Genomic DNA, 18130 nt, shown 5'->3' with positions numbered 1-18130 from the left:
GTGTGGACCGATTTCGACAAATTTTGTTTTAATCGAAAGGTGGTGTGTGCCAATTGGTCCCATTTAAATTTATTTGAGATCTAACAACTACTTTTCGAGTTATATCTAATAATGCGTTTTTACTTGACGCTTTTTTTGTCGACCTACGTTGTATTATACCGCATAACTTTCTACTGGATGTACCGATTTTGATAATTCTTTTTTTGTTGGAAAGGGGATATCCCTAGTTTGGTACTGTGATAAGAAAACCAGGATCTGATGATGGGATCCCAGAGGAATCGAGGGAAACTCTCGAAAATCCGTAATAACTTTTTACTGGGTGTACCGATTTTGATAATTTTTAATTTAATCGAAAGCTGGTGTTTATCATGTGGTCACATATAAATTTTATCGAGATCTGATAACTACTTTTTGAGTAATCTTTGATAACGCGTAGTTGCTTGACTATTTTTTCGTCGATCTACGTTGTATTACTTGTCGATGTAATTGAAGTCGCTTTTTTTTTTCGTTTGCGAGCAAACACAATTATTATGATTTATTCATCTCTGCCCGTGGCCCGCACGCGTTAACTTTAGAGTATAATTGTGTTTGTTCGCAAACGAAAAAAAAAACCGACTTCAATTACATCGACGAGTTATACAATGTAGTTGGACGAAAAAATAGTCAAGTAACAACGCGTTATCAAAGATTACTCAAAAAGTAGTTATCAGATCTCAATAAAATTTAATCGCTCCACTCCCGAGGCCCGTCACGGATCGGCCCCGCATTTTTAACCGACTTCCAAAAAAGGGGGAGGTTCTCAATTCGACTTTTTTTTTTAAATGTAATTATGTATGTTACTTCAGAACTTTTGACCGTGTAGACCGATTTCGACAATTTTTTTAATCGAATTACGGTTACGGTTTAATTGCGGTTTACAATACTCTTATTATTTTATTTTTCAGATTGTTGTTGATGAACAAGTCTGACTTAGGTTAGGCAAGATATTACTAATAAAACACAATTTATTTATTTTTCAAAATTTTTCTCTGCAAAATCTACATTCCGAAGCGGTGGTAGGTTTACTTCGATAAATAGAAGATCGACTGTCTATCTCTCTAAGCTCCATGCTCTAAACTGTCGAAAGTTCCACGTCATCATGTTCATATTGTATTTATATGCATTCCCAATTTTTCTTTCAAGTGTTACTGTGAGGATTGGACCAAAAAAAAAAAAAACTACTGGAAAGGAAAGAGGTTTATAAAATAATAAGAGATATCGAATTTTACAGCATTTATTTATCATAAAACACAACAGTGCTTTGTAAAATCAAAGCAACACTTATCACCTTTACATGCTTGTACAGACACAGGTTGGTTGCTTAAACACGACTGTCAACTTTACAGTAACAGATTACATAAACAAAAAAAAAGCTAACACTACTAGTTATTTATATTTCACATATTAGAACATAATACATTTAATAGTGCTGCGTCCCAGACCACACAGACACATTCAAGTATAAATCTGGTGCTACTAAATATTATACATTTGTTATCTTTGCTAGATATTCGCTCGAGTCGGACGCCTCAATCCCGGACACCTACCCCTAACATTAGTACAAAGCTAAACATTTCAAACTAAATATGAAATACTTCAATCATTGCTGCTCACTGCCATTGCTTATCGTTTAAAATAATTATTTAGCAACTAAACATTGTATCCAATATGACTGAATTATTTTATTTTCTTTTTAATTGACGTAATAATAGTCATATGGGACTTTGTTTCATGAGGTCAGTCATCAGTCATCATCATAGTCATAAGTCTATTATTTGTATTGCTTCTGGTCGTGGCCCACTGGTCGCGCCTACGCGCGCCCGCCCCCCTCCCCGCCCTTCCCCGCCGCCCGCTCGTCACGCCCCACTCCCTCCCCCGCTGCCCGCTCTCCCCCCTCCCCGCCACCCCCCACCGCCCGCTGCTCCCCGCCCTCCCCCGCCGCCTGCTCGAGCGCCGCCGACAGCTCGTCGTCGTCGTCGTCCTCGTCCTTGCCGTACAGCTCGGGGTAGTCCGCCATGCACCCCTGCATCACGCTGAACTTCTCGTAACAGTCGCTGCCCTTGGGGTCCGCTTCACTGAAAATACGAATAATTTTCCTTTAAATTGTGTCTCTAAAATGTATCATTGGGGTTACTATAATTATTTTCACTTGTACTCGTAATTAGCCCTGGGATATTTATCATATGAACGTACATACATTTTAAGAACTATTCATAATAAAGTAGCAGAAAGGCTGTGTAAAGCAGTGAGGTAGGCCGAGCTGGACCGACCTGTAGTGGAAGCAGGAGAAGGCTTCGCGGAACTGCGGGCCGCAGGGCCCGGTGGCCATGCCGCCCAGGCAGGGGCAGCCCCAGTTGATGGAGCCGTCGGGCAGGACGAGGCCGGGCGCGGGCGCGGCGGGCGGCAGAGTCTCGCGGCTCGGCGCGCGCAGCTCCTCGCGCGCCGCCACCACCACCACGTCCTTGCCGCCCTCGCCCGTCTCCCACACGCGCCGGCCGGACATCTCCAGCGCCAGTTTGGGCTGCAATGTTCACATGAACGAATGAAGATTTCAGTTATACTTGCATGCTACATACTAGTGGAATGAAATGAAATGTGTGCCTAATGCAACATGGACACTCCGCCACTTTTCACATTATCTATACAAATAAATAAAATTGGGAGTGTCTGTTTGTAATATTAAAACAAACGCATTTTCTCTAAATACATATTATATGTATACACGGTAGGTATACCAAAATAACATTCTTTACAATTTTTGTCTGTCTGTTTGTTCCAGCTAATCTCTAAAACGAATGGACCGATGTTGACGATATTTCACTGGCAGATAGCTGATGTAATAAGGAGTAACTTAGGCTACTTTTATTTTATAAATTTATTTATTTTGTAACTACGAACTGAACAATATTTTCCACACGGACGAAGTCGCGGGCACAGCCAGTTATTATATATATTAGTTAATAAACGAATAAATAAAATATGTTTTAGTATACAACATAGAGCTCAGTCTTAACAGGTTTTGTTTCTAGGCTAGTAGTGTTGTGTCGCATTACTATTGAGTACAAGAAATTTAGAACATATAAATTTTTTAATATTTAAATTTTTAATTTCTTGATTACAGTTCGACTTGTAACATCCCAGTGCTGTGCATAGGCCTCTTGCTCCATATAAGAGAAGGATCGGAGCTTAATCCACCACACTACTCCACTACAGGTTGGAGGATAAAGTAAAATATTTTTACTAACACTTCAGTAATTGTACATACTACATATTATTTAAAGCTATAGAAATTAATCAATAGTTTGAAAAATGAGATCTTTGCATCTCTTAATTTAAAATATTAATATGAGACATTAATATTTTAAATTAATAATTGTGTTTGCTCGCAAATGAAAAAAAAACCGACTTCAATTACATCGACAAGTAATACAACGTAGATCGACGAAAAAATAGTCAAGCAACTACGCGTTATCAAAGATTACTCAAAAAGTAGTAATCAGTTCTCAACAAAATTTATATGTGACCACATGATAAACATCAGCTTTCGATTAAATTAAAAATTATCAAAATTGGTACACCCAGTAAAAAGTTATTGCGGATTTTCGAGAGTTTCCCTCTATTTATCTGGGATCCCATCATCCTGGTTTCCTTATCATGGTACCAAACTAGGGATATCCCCTTTACAACAAAAAAAGAATTATCAAAATCGGTACATCCAGTAGAAAGTTATGCGGTATAATACAACGTAGGTCGACGAAAAAAGCGTCAAGCAAAAACGCATTATTAGATATAACTCGAAAAGTAGTTGTTAGATCTCAAATAAATTTAAATGGGACCAATTAGCACACACCACCTTTCGATTAAAACAAAATTTGTCGAAATCGGTCTACCCGGTCAAAAGTTCTGATGTAACATACATATTAAAAAAAAAAAATACAGTCGAATTGAGAACTTCCTCCTTTTTTGGAAGTCGGTTAAAAAAGGAGTTAGATCACTAATATATTATACATTAAATAAATTACAATTTCCTAACAAGTCACATTATTTATTGCCCGTTGCGAAAAGTTCAAATATATGTATTTATCTCTTTTATCTGTAACACCACAGAAAATTTTGAATATGTAATACTGCAAAAGTGTGTTTTTTAATCTACAAATTATTTAATAAATGGATTAAGGGCTAATGGATCACAAGAGAACGGAAAGCAAAGAAGGTAAATTTGTAGTCAAGGTGTAGTTCAGTCGACTTAAAACACAGAAATAGGGAAAATGTTAAGTTTTTCCTTCTCCTGTAAAACTCATCACTGTGTACTTGCGACGTTCTTGTCACTGTTCGTTGCGCGGTATTGCAGTATCAACGACGATTTTCAACCTAGCTGACCATTGAAATTCTTGTACACAGTTGACACAATACAATAACACTTACATATATTAGACGAGAGCCTGTAGAGAAGGAGCCTCTGCTCGGATGCGGATGTTCCTCGGAGTGAGTGCCAAAGACGCTCGTAGTTTCCTCAAATGCGTGTCTCTCACCCTCACGAGCACGTGTGCTGTTCCCCGCTCCACGTGCACGCGCAATATATCTGCACGCACTCCGCTACATTCACCAAACAACTCTCTCGTTGCCTCTTGTAATATACTCTGCACTGCCAGCTCTGGTCTATCAGAAGAGCTTCTGAAATGGTTTTTATTTGTAATTATTTGTATTGTATTCACATGTACAACATACAAGATACAAGGATAAAACAATCACATCGACACACAACAATAGCAAGGCAAAACTTTTCTAACTGAAATATTATTTTCAAAAAAATATGTAACAATATCTTATCCTTGATTTTTAATACAAAAATCTATTTTTCAATTAGGTGTAGTGATAATTTAGATCTTATTGTCATATACAGTTACATTATAATAAAATTTATATAAATATCTACAGTGTAATAAATAAGTGCTTAACAAAATAATTGTCAGAACTACAAAAGCAGAATACAATAAGACAATAAATTTATGAAATTATGTTTTGATGGAATTCTTAATGAGTCAGTCAGCACTCGTTTATTATTGTTATTATTTATTCAGGCTGGCGGTTGATTAACTTATCCGACAACACCAACTAGTTTTAAGAAGACAAATATTTTATTTTTTCATAAATGCATCAGTACAATGATTACTATAAAAAAGCTATCTTATGTTCATTAAAACGAATTTATAGTAGATGTAAAGTCATTGACATCTATACACATTACTATACATCTATACTCATACCATTTGGTACAAGATTACATAAATGATGATGATGGCTGTGTGGGGCTACGGCACCAAAGAATTTAGCCACCCTCTCTCTTCCCGTGGGTGTCGTAAGAGGCGACTAAGGGATTCCAAGGTCTACTATTGTAAAGTCATTGACATCTATACACATTACTATACATCTATACTCATACCATTTGGTACAAGATTACATAAATGATGATGATGGCTGTGTGGGGCTACGGCACCAAAGAATTTAGCCACCCCCTCTCTTCCCGTGGGTGTCGTAAGAGGCGACTAAGGGATTCCAAGGTTCCACTACCACCTTGGAACTTAAGAAGCCGACCGATGGCGGGATAACCATCTAACCGCTGGCTTAGAAACACACAGGCCGAAGACGGGCAGCAGCGTCTTCGGTGCGACAAAGCCAGCCCTGCAGTCACCAACCTGCCTGCCCATCGTGGTGACTATGGGCAACACACATGAGTTCATGCATTTTTGGCGCGAACTTGTGGAGGCCTATGTCCAGCAGTGGACTGCAATAGGCTGGAATGATGATGATACATAAATGATGAGTGGGTTTAGTGGCGCTCGCTTCTGCACAGGATATGTGACAAATTGTTTGCGATTAAGTTGTCAAGAGAAGAAGTGTCACTCTTCTAGTGAAACCACTGCCTGTGTAAGAGTATCTGTTTCTATTTAACACATTTATATCTGTTGCCTGTCTAGGATTAAAATATTTAATTGTATACTGAAAAGAAGTTAAACAAAAAATTGAAAATTTGAAACATGGTTAATTTAAAGCACCAGTTGGTACTGTTTCAAATTTCTAGACAGTTTAAAAAACTTGAACTATAAATAGATAAACTATAGATAGCTAGGATAGAGTAATTGTTTTTGTTATACAACTAGAGTGGCTAACAAGTGTACGGCTCACCTGATGATAAGCGATTCATCATCATTACAACCTATACAGTCCACTGCTGGACATAGGCCTCCACAAGTTTACGCCAAAAATAACGTGAACTCAAGCGATTACCGTAGCCTATAGACGCCTGCAACACCAAAAGCATTGCAAGCGTGTGGCCAACACTACCCCTAATTCATCCAAGAGCTCTGGTCACCTTACTCACCAACAGGAACACAACACTGCTTGAAAGCAGCTTTTCGCTGTATTTAGCTGTGATCGTCTGTAAGATCGAGGTACTACCCCAGTCGGGCTGCTCCATATTTTTGATACCTCAGTTAATTTTACGATATCATGATAACGTAAAAAGTTCAAGTCCCAATTGTGGTTTTCAAATATTTCATAACAAATAGTCCTTTATCTTATTCGTGCAAACTAATCGTTTATCATTTACTTTACCCTTACTTGCTTAAGGGGCTACCCTACCTCAGATCGAATTCAGATTTCACCCGTACTAAATACACATGAGAATTGAGAGCGCTTGGTTGTTCATCACGCGAATTATATGTATTTTCTCCCCACTAACATTATCAATAGTTATTTTTTAAAAAACGCAACATATAAAATGTTCGTCATACTTATTTCAATTACCATGCTTAATCTCAAGTCCATAACTTCTATATTTACTGAGATATTAAGGTTTTAATACAAAAATAGAGGTAACTTTGCGATTTTTTTCTATCGAGAAAATTTTATGGAATCGTGTTTTCGAAACATATGAAAGATAGTTTATGTCCTGAACTTTACCATACATAAATTTCAAACTTAAATATTCAGTAGTTTGGAAGATATGGACATCCTGCCGAGTGGAAAATAAGCAATTTGAGGTAGGGTACACTCTTAAGAGTTACAAGAAATATAAGATGAGTAAAAACAGTTAGGGTCACATGAAATTGACAAGCAACACATTTTACTTAACATATTATTATAACAAAACTGCATCAGATAAACAATTATATTTTCCTACAGTATTAGTTATTGTATCACTTATAAAATAAAAGTAAATAACACTTTTTTGTAAAAGTAAACGAATTTCATATGTATTATGCAATTATTACACTACTTACAAATCTACTTCGAAATCCAAATAAAAAAACCGAGAGAGCATTATACAGCAACTATTCACATTAAAATACACAGAAAAGCTAAATTATATATTTCAATAACTGAATTACCATTAAGTCAGTAATCTTCTAATATTCACACAAAAGTATGAAATTTGAATTCCAAGAGGTTATGGTGAGGTTATGTTGCTAATTGATTGCTTATGGATTGCTTGACGGTGTTTTACTTCCACATGTCAGTGTCAACTGTCAATATCTTATCTATGGTTGGAACATTGAATTGAAAAAAAAACTGCTCGGTAAGGATAAACTTAGCATAATATTTATCGTGTTATAATAATTATAACTTATATTAGAATGAATTCATTGCTTTTCTTTATGACATAAAAAATATTACAGCGCCATCTAGCGCAATATACATAAACTAATTGGAACAACATTTTTAAATATGCATGTCGCTAACCAGCGCCATGTAAAAAGAAAATAAATTCTTAAATCTTAACTGAAGATTAGATTATGGAATTTGGAATCTTAAGGAAATTGAAGAAACAACAAAAAGAATCATATCACCGCTAAGCCATAAATATATTTACTTTTTGAAGACGGAAACTTGTAGTTAAGTACAATTTTATCGTTTAAGTAAGTCGCAAAAGTTTGTTTTCCAAAAACCCGATATCAATAGGTAGGTAATTATAATTACCTGATCGTTTATCTCATAGATATTGTCATGAAAATAAAAACGCCCGAAACTATAGACGGATAAACGAAGCAAAACGGTTTGAAACATTGTATTTTTTAAATATCTATTTATTTTAATGAGAAAAATAATAAATAAATAGTTATCTTCCGGTCACTGTTATTTCTATTAACAGTAAGATGACAAAGTTCTTTGTATTTAAAACTGTATCGTAGGTATTTGTGGCAAGAGGGACAATAACGCTGAGCAGAGCAGCTTGCTGATTAGCAATTAATATTCATCCCATGTTTGGTCGCACCGGCGGTGGCAGTCCCGCTTCTGCGTTGTCGAGTTAGGCACCGTACCGATACCGTACCTACAGATTCTTCGTAGAATACACTCTTTTGGGTATTCTTTATTTTGATTGCACGGGATGCCATTAAACAATAAAAACAAAAAAGTATCCGAAAAAAATAAATATTTACTTGAAATTTGTCAATTTTCTTAAATAAATACACATAATTCACTTTAAGCAACAACTAGAATCTACGCGAAGCAAACTTTGTTTGTATTTCAAGTAGACAAAAGTATAATTACACCACAGTATTCAACAAATATCTTTTGTAATCACGAAATAGAAAAAAAAAACTAAATTAGTTTTTCGTATTCTGTGGTAAGAACACGCGCTGAGACTTTATATGAATTTAGAGTAATGTCGGTATGACTACTTAGACTGCTATACACCGTAGTAAGTAGATGATAATTATGTCAGTATGTGTTATTTATGGGCGCTGATCTGGTTAATTGCACTTGCGAGGTCCCGCCAGTCGCCCTGAAAGCCGAATGGTTAAGAAGGTTGAGTGCAAACTACAACCGTACTCATAATTATAAAAGTTAAATAAATTGATCATTAAATTGAAATTGAATTTCAGTTGCCGAAAAATCGGTCGTGTTCTTATTTTCATAGATGTGAGTTTCTGATGTTAAATTTATGTGTAATTAATTATAATAGGTATATGGATAAAGCAGAATTAATAAAATAACTACAATATCTGTTAATTTTGTCGAGTGTCAAATGACCTTGTTTTTGTGTTATAATAAAGCTTTCACTTAGAATCCTCAGAAACTTATAATTAGGTATTAAAATTTACCAGTGATAACTGACTATTAAAAAACTTAATTTTATTAACAAGAATATCTAACTAAGTATATGCTCTCATAGGTCTGCATGAGAATTTTGTCTGCATTTGTCCATGTTTTATGAGATTTTTTTTCCATAGGGACACTTGATCGTTCGATTTTCTTATCAGCCACGTGTACTAACCGGTTGTAATGCACTTTGTAAACAAACAGCTCGCGCTTTTTCCTTATCACCGATAGATGGCGCTACTGGCTTCAGATTTAAGCGATAGTTTCAAAGAGTTGTTCCAATATAAAATACAAGGAACAGTGACAAAAAAATTAACGGACTGTATTTTTATTACAAAACGAATTGATTTTCTTATTGATTTTATTCATCATCAAAACATACCTTTAAAATATCGACTCACACTAGTAAGTCGTACTTAAAATTGAAATTGAAATATTTATACCCAAATGTGTAATTACAGTGATAAGTTACAATAAATCCCCAGTCAGCAGGCAGCAGTGCGGGCTCAGTTCAATTACCGCACGCAACGGAGCCTCCAGTGGCGTCATTAAAACGATTTATAGTCAATTATTTCGACCCGCGTCCACCACACCCGATCCAATCTCATTGCGAAAGCCTACGCATGCTTCTTCACGCCGACGGTAATTTCCGAGAACCTAACTCGAGCAATTTGCAAAATTACTTCATATTTAAGAAATTTTGAGAACGGTGATATTGAGCGGGTCACGGATAAGCTGATCGGACTCCAGAACATAAAGCCAATGTTATTGACGACTATGCCATGGAAATTTTACAAAACCTTGTAACGCTCGTCTCTTTCAAAAATTCTACTTGCTTAGGTACATGGTACATACACATTTCATAACGAAATCTAAATTGCTAAATTTTATTAATTTTGGGCCACTCTCTTAGGCGGATGAAATGTCAGACTATGGTTTTTTCTCTAACTAACATACTATTAGTAACAGCTGTGTAATGTGACGGAAATGATGATATAAACACGTTTATATATAGTTCTTTCAGAGTGTTAGACACACATCGGAGCTCGCCGCAAGGCGTCTCTTAATGTCGGACCCTTGCGGACATAATCGACGCCTAGTGTTCTAGATGTTCACGCCCTAACGACGTCTGCTGTGTTTCATAACGCTACATGCTTGTAGCGCCCAGTAATGCGAGTGCACTCGGTAAAGGAAAGTCATTGTGGCGTTAGCACTCACACCACGGTATCTCACGGCGTGTGTTCGACACACACAGCGTCATAGTGGGGAGACTGTCGTCTTTCGGAGAAATAACTATTAATAATTATATAATATAATATTAATAAATTATTAATATGCTGGCCTCCAATAGTAGTATTGATATATTCGCTATGAATTCGTCTGAATTTGTTAAATCTTGCTTTAAGTATTTAGAATTATGTTAATGTGTATACTCGTATTATAAGATAAATTGTTATTTCTTTAATGTATTTGTTGTATTGTATTAATTTATGCTTGTTTATTGTACGCCTTGGTTGTATACTGTAAGTGCAATAAATGTAAACTGTAATAAATAAATAAATAAATAATAAATAAATAAACTATCATAAATGAGTATTGCGGTTAATGTGTCAACAATAATAGCTGTATTTGTAAGAATTGATAAATTCGACGATGCGATGGCGCAATGTTCACAGCACTAGTTTGTGGCTGTTGCGCTGGCGGTTACGGGTTCGATCCCCGCACATAGTATTTGTATACCTTAATTATTGGTAGTAGTAGGTTAGTATTGGCCTTAAAGATGTTTGCAGTGGTCTGGGCGTTTGCGCTTGTGTGATGCCTGTGTTTCTGGAACCCTGACACAGGAGGTAATCCTAGTGGGGGCCGTTGAGTGTGAGAGGTATATTATATTGTTTTATTAAATTGGTAGAAGAGTATCGAACTATCAATCATCAGACTTCTCATGTCCGTCTCTACAAACGATTTATTCTTAATTATGATCTAAAACACAAATGTAATACGTTATTGTTCGTACCAAACGATAATTAACGCATACACAGTTTAATGTAGCTTTAATTGGTTAATTACTAACGCGGAATTTGGCAATGTTTGCGTCAGGCAGGCGAGTCAGACAGTAGGTATAGAGAATATCAACCATTAGCTCGTTATATTCCACCGGAGCGTAACCGGAGCCGGCGCGCCGGTCGCCGGAGTCGGCGAGAGGCAACTATGCACTGAGAGCGAAGTCCGTCGTTGAGAGTAAAACATCCTTGATCCATTTACCGACGAACTAAACTCAAGGAGCGCGACCGTCTCGCGAGCTCGAGAGAGACGAGACTCGGCATTTTCAGGTCAAATTTTAACCGGTTTTGTGTAACTACAATAAACAATATATTACATAGAGCTATTTATGCAATTGTACAGTTTCTAAATGCTTTAAAAATTAGGATATTTTTTTTGGGTAGGTATTTAAAGCTTTGTGTTACAAATTTAATGGCAATAACGTTCTTGGGTTATCTTTTATTTAATTTCAAAAGCAATAATTAAAATAAACTGTACCGGCATTAGTCACCGCTTGGTGCTCGTGAATTTCGCGTGAACTGACATCGCAAGTGGTCGTTGTTATTATGATTGATTACTATTTAGACGCATTCTCAGAGTAAGTCGAGCTCGGACGTGTAGTGTAGTAGAGAAATGGCGATAACATGAGTGTGCTGCGAGGGAGGCGCTCCGCATGTCTCCTATGTCGTCAGACTCCGTTTGAGATTCGCCATAGCTTGCCATATCACACTCACTCTCCACGACTTTGCCATCGCTGATCGACGTTATATCTAGATACACAATATATATAAAGAAACCTTTGTGCGACATTCCACATCTTTGCATTAGCCACACTACAAGTACCTATATCAAAGAAGAAAGTTTGGAGCTATGCTATTTTGTTGATTGGATAAATATTTAATCAGGATGAAGGATAATAAACATGGTCTTGTACTTATAATTATCTCTATTTGATAATGTATTGTACTCATATTACTTCGCTTTGTTAATTCTACAGGAACAGTTCAGTGTTTTCATGGTTTGGTTTTATTAATTTTGTTTTGTTGTTTCATTGTGTTGTAAGGAAAGCCAGTAATAATCATCATCACTCATAACGAGACACTATAGCTCCTTCGACGAGAGGGAACCGCAGCGTCACGTTGTCCTCATAAACTACATAGTTGCGTCGAGTTGAAGCTATGCGATCAATCCCATGGTGCACTTTATGGCACATAACCGAGTGCGGTGAGGACGTTACGACGCTGAGTGCATGGAGTTTATCGTCATACCTCTAGTGCACCCCCCACCCCCCAGTCGCTCTCGCCCGCCCGCCGTCCCCTCTGTTATCGCATTGTGCTCGTATTGAATTGCCATAACCAGAGATTTTATTGCTCCATGAAATGAACGCGATACGTGAGCTCTCATAATGGTCCCAGTTTCACGTCGTCGGGCGACACGCTGCGGCGGCAGATTACGTCCTCACCACTTCTTAATAACCGCTTCTATAATAAAACACGCTCGGCGTCGGTTTGTGTAGAACACGCTCACAATACGCCGTCTGATAGGAACCAGTGGTCGCAGACGTGTATAATTTTAAGCGCTCCGATTCCAAATAAATCTGAGGTCAACGATTAAATCTGGGTTTGACATTCGGCCGAGTTAAAAGTGATCGAGGTCGGGGAGGGTGTCGGGTCGCTGCGCCGACGACTGGGAATAGCAGGCGGCGTCCCATTTAGAACATTGTGTCTCCTATCATTAATTAATCGGTTTCTTGTCTGAAACAAACATTAGAGAGACAAACAGTTTTCTGTATGTAATAAAACACCATGCGCTTGTTCCACAGCACTGTTATGCTGTGAACGAAAATATTTGATTGTATCGCTACATCGCACTACTGGTTACTGCGAGTGGTGCTTGTACAGAGTGCAGTTTTTTTTTTCTTCAAAATATGCGAGATGATTACGATGTTTGCATCACTGAGAATGGAACTCTTTCAAGATATAAAATTTGCACACGCCAATTCAGGATTTCTAACCAATAAGTCTTCACAAACATACTCATTTCTATGTAAAAAAAACTACACCTTATTCAGTTAGGTACTATTGTAATGATTTTTCTATTTAAAATTAATTAGTATATATAGACCGCTAGTGAATGTTCAGTTTATTTCAACTAGTAAATACACGTATTTTTAACCTAAGGCCTACGATGAAGAAAATGTAATATTTCAGCATTAGAAGTTAGTATAGACCGCGATGTTACCAAGCCGCAAGCTCGCCGCTCGCAGATGCGCGCCGGTGTTTAATGCGAAATCTTGCTGCTATTTCATAATCTTTTATATACCTACATATACCCGCAGTTTTGGATTTCAAGGATGTGAGTTGTTTTAGAAGGCCTGCACTGAGGCCAGCACACGCGTAGATAGGAGGTACCTCCAGTAAGCTCACAGCTCTGGTGGGTGGTCATCGGGCGGCAGGCACGCGCTAATGAAGGCATTTGCATACGCACTGATTAACACATGCCGCGCGCTTCAACGACGCTCTGAAACTAACCGCTTGCAAAAAATGCCGGAGAACCGCGTCTAGGGAATTAACGAGGAACATTTCCATAATGAGCGATGCCGAGGCCCCTTGCGGTGCTACCTTCTTTAATGAAAACTCGAATGAGCTATCGTTTCCACTTATAGTTCGATATGATTCCGCCGATGCCGACTGTGCGGCGTCGTCGTTCCGTCGCGGAACTTTCCGCTAACGGGGGCCTGCGATTAACGTCGTCGTAATTTGGCGCGGCGGGCCCGGGTTCGTGCTCGAGGGGTAGCAATTTGTTGTTCCCGTTTAGTTTTTAGGTGGGTCGTTTTGGCAGGAAACGACATTGCTCGCGGACTCGATCGGCGCATAGCAAACGCTCACGTCGCCGCCAAATTACTAAGCTGCCTCACGGTGGCTCAAATTTTAGAGCGGTCGTTTAACAGCCGATGCGCCCGGGCCAGGTCACTCAACATTACATCTGAGGTGGCCGGGCGAGCGCGCTCTGGGCGGAGTAGGGAAGAACATTTGATTTTAACTTTTTAATTTACATTCTTTCACACAAAATATGCAATCAGCGCTATACACGCGGTAATTGCTATAAATTAAGTTGGTAGCTAGGTTGAGATAAAGTTTTGTCCTCTCAAAGTCTTTCTCAAAGTTTAGCTTCCATTAAATCAAGTCAGTGCAGTAATTCACGCAGCGGTATCTACTGAAATTAATTCGTTGCTTGTAATCGCGTTACCGTGAGCTGCACATGATACATCTGTCCGTAACATCACGTTCGCGATATTGCATCATTAATTAGAATAAACGGTCCGATAAATTACATTCAATTAATATTCGTCTCCGCCGCGCGAGTCATTATTTATCGGCGCCGGTGGCTCGCTGCGAGCGAGCGATTGACTGAGGAATACGAATAAAACTCTGCTCTTTTGAAACGTCCTCACCGTATCGGAGGGTGCGCTTTACATTTTAATTGCATTGTTAGTTGAAAATATGAGCGGCGCGCGGCGTCACGAGCGAAAAACTTTACTAACGATGGCGTCATTTAATTAGTAGAACACACGGCCGGCTGCTCCGCGCACTTCGAGCGCAGGTATGTTGCGGTGCTACGCGATCGCGAAGATATACGACAGTCATTCTATACGAGCACTTCGCAGACAGGCTGCGCGCCCGCGTCGGTCTTCACGCTTCGTCAAAAACAGCTTTTGTTAAAACTCTGTTGTTTCGAATGCGTATTAAATATCGCGCTAAATACGAGAGCTAGGCGAAGCGAGCTTGGGACATTTGGCTGTGTTTATTTTTGTAATAGGATTTACCGGAAGCGTCGAAGTTTCCAAATTACATTCCGACCGCAAGCGGCTCGGAGTCGGAACGTAGAGCTATCGCTGCGCTGGGTACTTAGGGCGCGTCGTCCGTATGCTAGGGGCTACTTGTTTTTATTTTCAACGAAAAGTTCTGTATTCGGTTGAAATGAAACTGAAAATGGTTGAATGAATGGAATTTAGTTGTATGATTCTATAATTGACCACTTCCATTACATTTTACGTATGTTTAGTTTTCTTCTTTTATTTTCCTATCGAAGGAAATTAAGTTGAATCAGTTACATTCATGTTGAGATAATTTTATCTAACGGACGTAACCATAACCATTGCTATGAAATTTTAAACGAATACCCGTGTTTACTACGTCTATGTCAATGTACACAGTAATGACAACGAAGAAAGGACAACTAATACACTCAATAGAGACTATGAGGTATAGGTGTTGTGTACACTTGTAAGTGACATGCGTATTGCTACATTAATTATTATTCTAATTAAATTTTATATTTCATATATGTATGTTTTAAGTGTGCTTTTCAAATATTTAAATAAGCACAGCGAATCCGATTGAGGCAGTCGAAGGTTGCGGTAAAGGCCGGCTTCGAACTGCCCCGAAGACTAGATTATATTAATTACGTGGAGCGCTCAATGCCGCGCTAATCTGCACTCGGCTGTGAAACTTTGATCTTCAGATACGTAATTACAATTCGCGCTCGGGTAATAGGTATTTGCGCGCGTCACCGAGTGCCTGCAGTTGTGCCTGTTACTTGCGGTTGTGATCACGGGATCACATCGCCGCGCTCAATCGATACTGCATGCCTAGTCGTGCAACTGTAACTAGGCGGCCCGCGTGCGATATGTTTCATGTTAATATTATTTTCCATTAGATTTGGTTTAAAGAATTTTTTTTGTTATAAAACAAGCATTGCTAGATACGGACTGACTGCCGTCAAACTTTATTTTTAATTCACCTCCTTACATAGGTATTTTTAATTCACCTTCTTACATAGGTGTATTACTTGTTGATGTAATTGAAGTCGTTTTTTTTTCGTTTTCCTGCAAACACAGTTATTAATAATGAATTAACGCAAAATAAAAATAAAAATAACGATAAATTAAAAATTAATACAAAATACACAATTACAATATTGAGAGTAATTGCTTCTTAAAACTGACAGGCGTTGCAACAAATCGTGTTTTTTTTGAAAATCATATTTAAATACGAATTACATATTTATAAAATTTGAATAATATTTTTTTTACCGACATTAATAAAAAATATAAATAAATATAAAAAATCAAAAATAAAAAATAATAAAAAAATAATAATGATAAAATATGAATAATATTTTTCGATTTTACCGACATAATAATAAAAAATAAGAACAGCCAATTTAAATAAAAAATAACGAGTGCAATTAGAAAAAGAAAAAATAATTTATCAGGGAAATGGGGATTTGAACCATGATCTTCTCGGTTGATCCCGACCGGCCGATTTCCCACCGAGCTATTGCAACTAAATTGACAAATGCAAAATTTACCTTCGTATTGTAACGACATTTTTCACTCCCTAAAAACAGGGATAAAACGACATTTTCTAAAAATGAATCCTAGCTAGATGAATTTATCTCCCCCGAAACCTCCTGTATACTAAATTTTATGAAAATCGTTGGAGCCGTTTCCGAGATTCAGATTCTATATATATACAAGAATTGCTCGTTTAATAGTATTAGATAGATAGATAGATACATTACAAATGTTGTTGACAGTTCTGTAACTGAAAGCCATTAAACCAATCAATTAATCGACAGTTTGAGGTGGAGCGCAGCAGGAATTTCCTACTCAAAATCTGGAGCAGCCTGACTGAGGTGGTCCTCGACCTTGCAGAAGATTACAGCTAAATAATACTGTTTTCATCCAGTGTTGTATTCCTGTTGGTGAGTAAGGTGACCAGAGCTCCGGGGGGATTGGGGATTGGGTCGGCAACGCGCTTGCGATGTTTCTGGTGTTGCAGACGTCTATAAGCTACGGTAATCTCTTACCATAAGGTGAGTCGTACGCTTGTTTGCCGACCTAGTGATGTAAAAAAAAGTTCTGTAGTTTCTTGGAGAATTCATTTTAGTTTCAAATAATAGTTGATTTTATTGTGGCATACCTAGAAGGAGAATTGTTTACTTTACCTGTTTTATAAATGAAGCCCTTGTTATTATATAGTATATCATTATTGAATATCAAAATTTATAGTTTGCCAACTTTCTTTATCTACTTTATTGTTGACTTATGACTTAGCGACAGATTATCGGTAATTGAATGTTCAAATCTCGTCTCTCGGGACACGTTTTAGTACACGTTGCGGTCAGCTGACGGCGCAGTCTCGCCGGGCAGCGCCGCCGGAGACGCGACACCACACTCCTTTGTGTCGAGACGATTAGTACACAGACCACGCTGGTAGCTCGAGGAGTGCAGCCCGCGAGGATTTCCAGACTACACTACGAGTTCAGGTCCGTTGAATAGTGTTGCTATAACCAAAAAGTCCTCGCATTATGTTCCTCTATGATGAAGACATTTGTAACATTCTAATTTTATAATAAACTTAAAAGCAACGAACGAGTGTAAGCTATTTATTAAGTTTTATATTCTCTAATCGTCGTGGATCGCAGTAACTCGGGCGCTAGCCGTCGTCCGCAGAGATTAAAACGTGTTTCAGCGCACATAACTCACGGCGCTAGCGTGACAAATCCGCGTGTCACAGCCCAATTCCAGATCTCAAACGATGTGTACGTAGGTATTGCGAGCGAGGGTTCCCAGCTGCGCCTGACACCTGCGTTACGCTGCGGCTCTGTTGTATTCGCTCTGATAGTGTAAGCCTCTTAAATTTATCCCTTCAATGCGAATCCAAGTATTTTTGAAGACTTTTAACTAACTCTAAAATAGAAAAAAAAAATGTTTAAATTCTTTGCAAATTAGATCGAATCGATATTTGTGATCGAGACGAATGTGAAGCTCAGAACAATTTGATCCGAGGGGAATAAATCATTTCTATGGAAGGCAGCAAATCGCTTGCACTGTTATGATGCGTAGTAAAGAAAAGAAACATGTAAAGGCAATCACAGC

At 38.0% G+C, this 18130-nt stretch overlaps 1 protein-coding gene and 1 long non-coding RNA gene across 2 annotated transcripts; one reads left to right on the top strand and one right to left on the bottom strand.

The window, feature by feature from the left end:
- Window positions 1–1849: 1849 nt before the first annotated feature.
- On the bottom strand, window positions 1850–10344 carry LOC123662160 (mitochondrial intermembrane space import and assembly protein 40). Its single transcript, XM_045597044.1, has 3 exons — window positions 10327–10344; window positions 2310–2509; window positions 1850–2114 (listed from the first exon to the last, which is right to left on the bottom strand). The coding sequence occupies exons 1-3, from the start codon at window positions 10342–10344 to the stop codon at window positions 1850–1852; spliced, it is 483 nt and encodes a 160-aa protein (XP_045453000.1).
- Window positions 10345–14617: 4273 nt separating this feature from the next.
- On the top strand, window positions 14618–17623 carry LOC123662400. The gene is made up of 2 exons (XR_006744495.1): window positions 14618–14649; window positions 17361–17623. It is a non-coding gene; the product is annotated as an uncharacterized LOC123662400 (long non-coding RNA).
- The last annotated feature ends 507 nt before the right edge of the window (window positions 17624–18130 follow it).

This window comes from Melitaea cinxia, chromosome 18, assembly GCF_905220565.1.
Source record: "Melitaea cinxia chromosome 18, ilMelCinx1.1, whole genome shotgun sequence".
NCBI lineage: Eukaryota > Metazoa > Arthropoda > Insecta > Lepidoptera > Nymphalidae > Melitaea > Melitaea cinxia.
The sequence above is the reverse complement of the archived record's forward strand: the minus strand, read 5'-3'. Positions and strand labels throughout refer to the sequence as shown.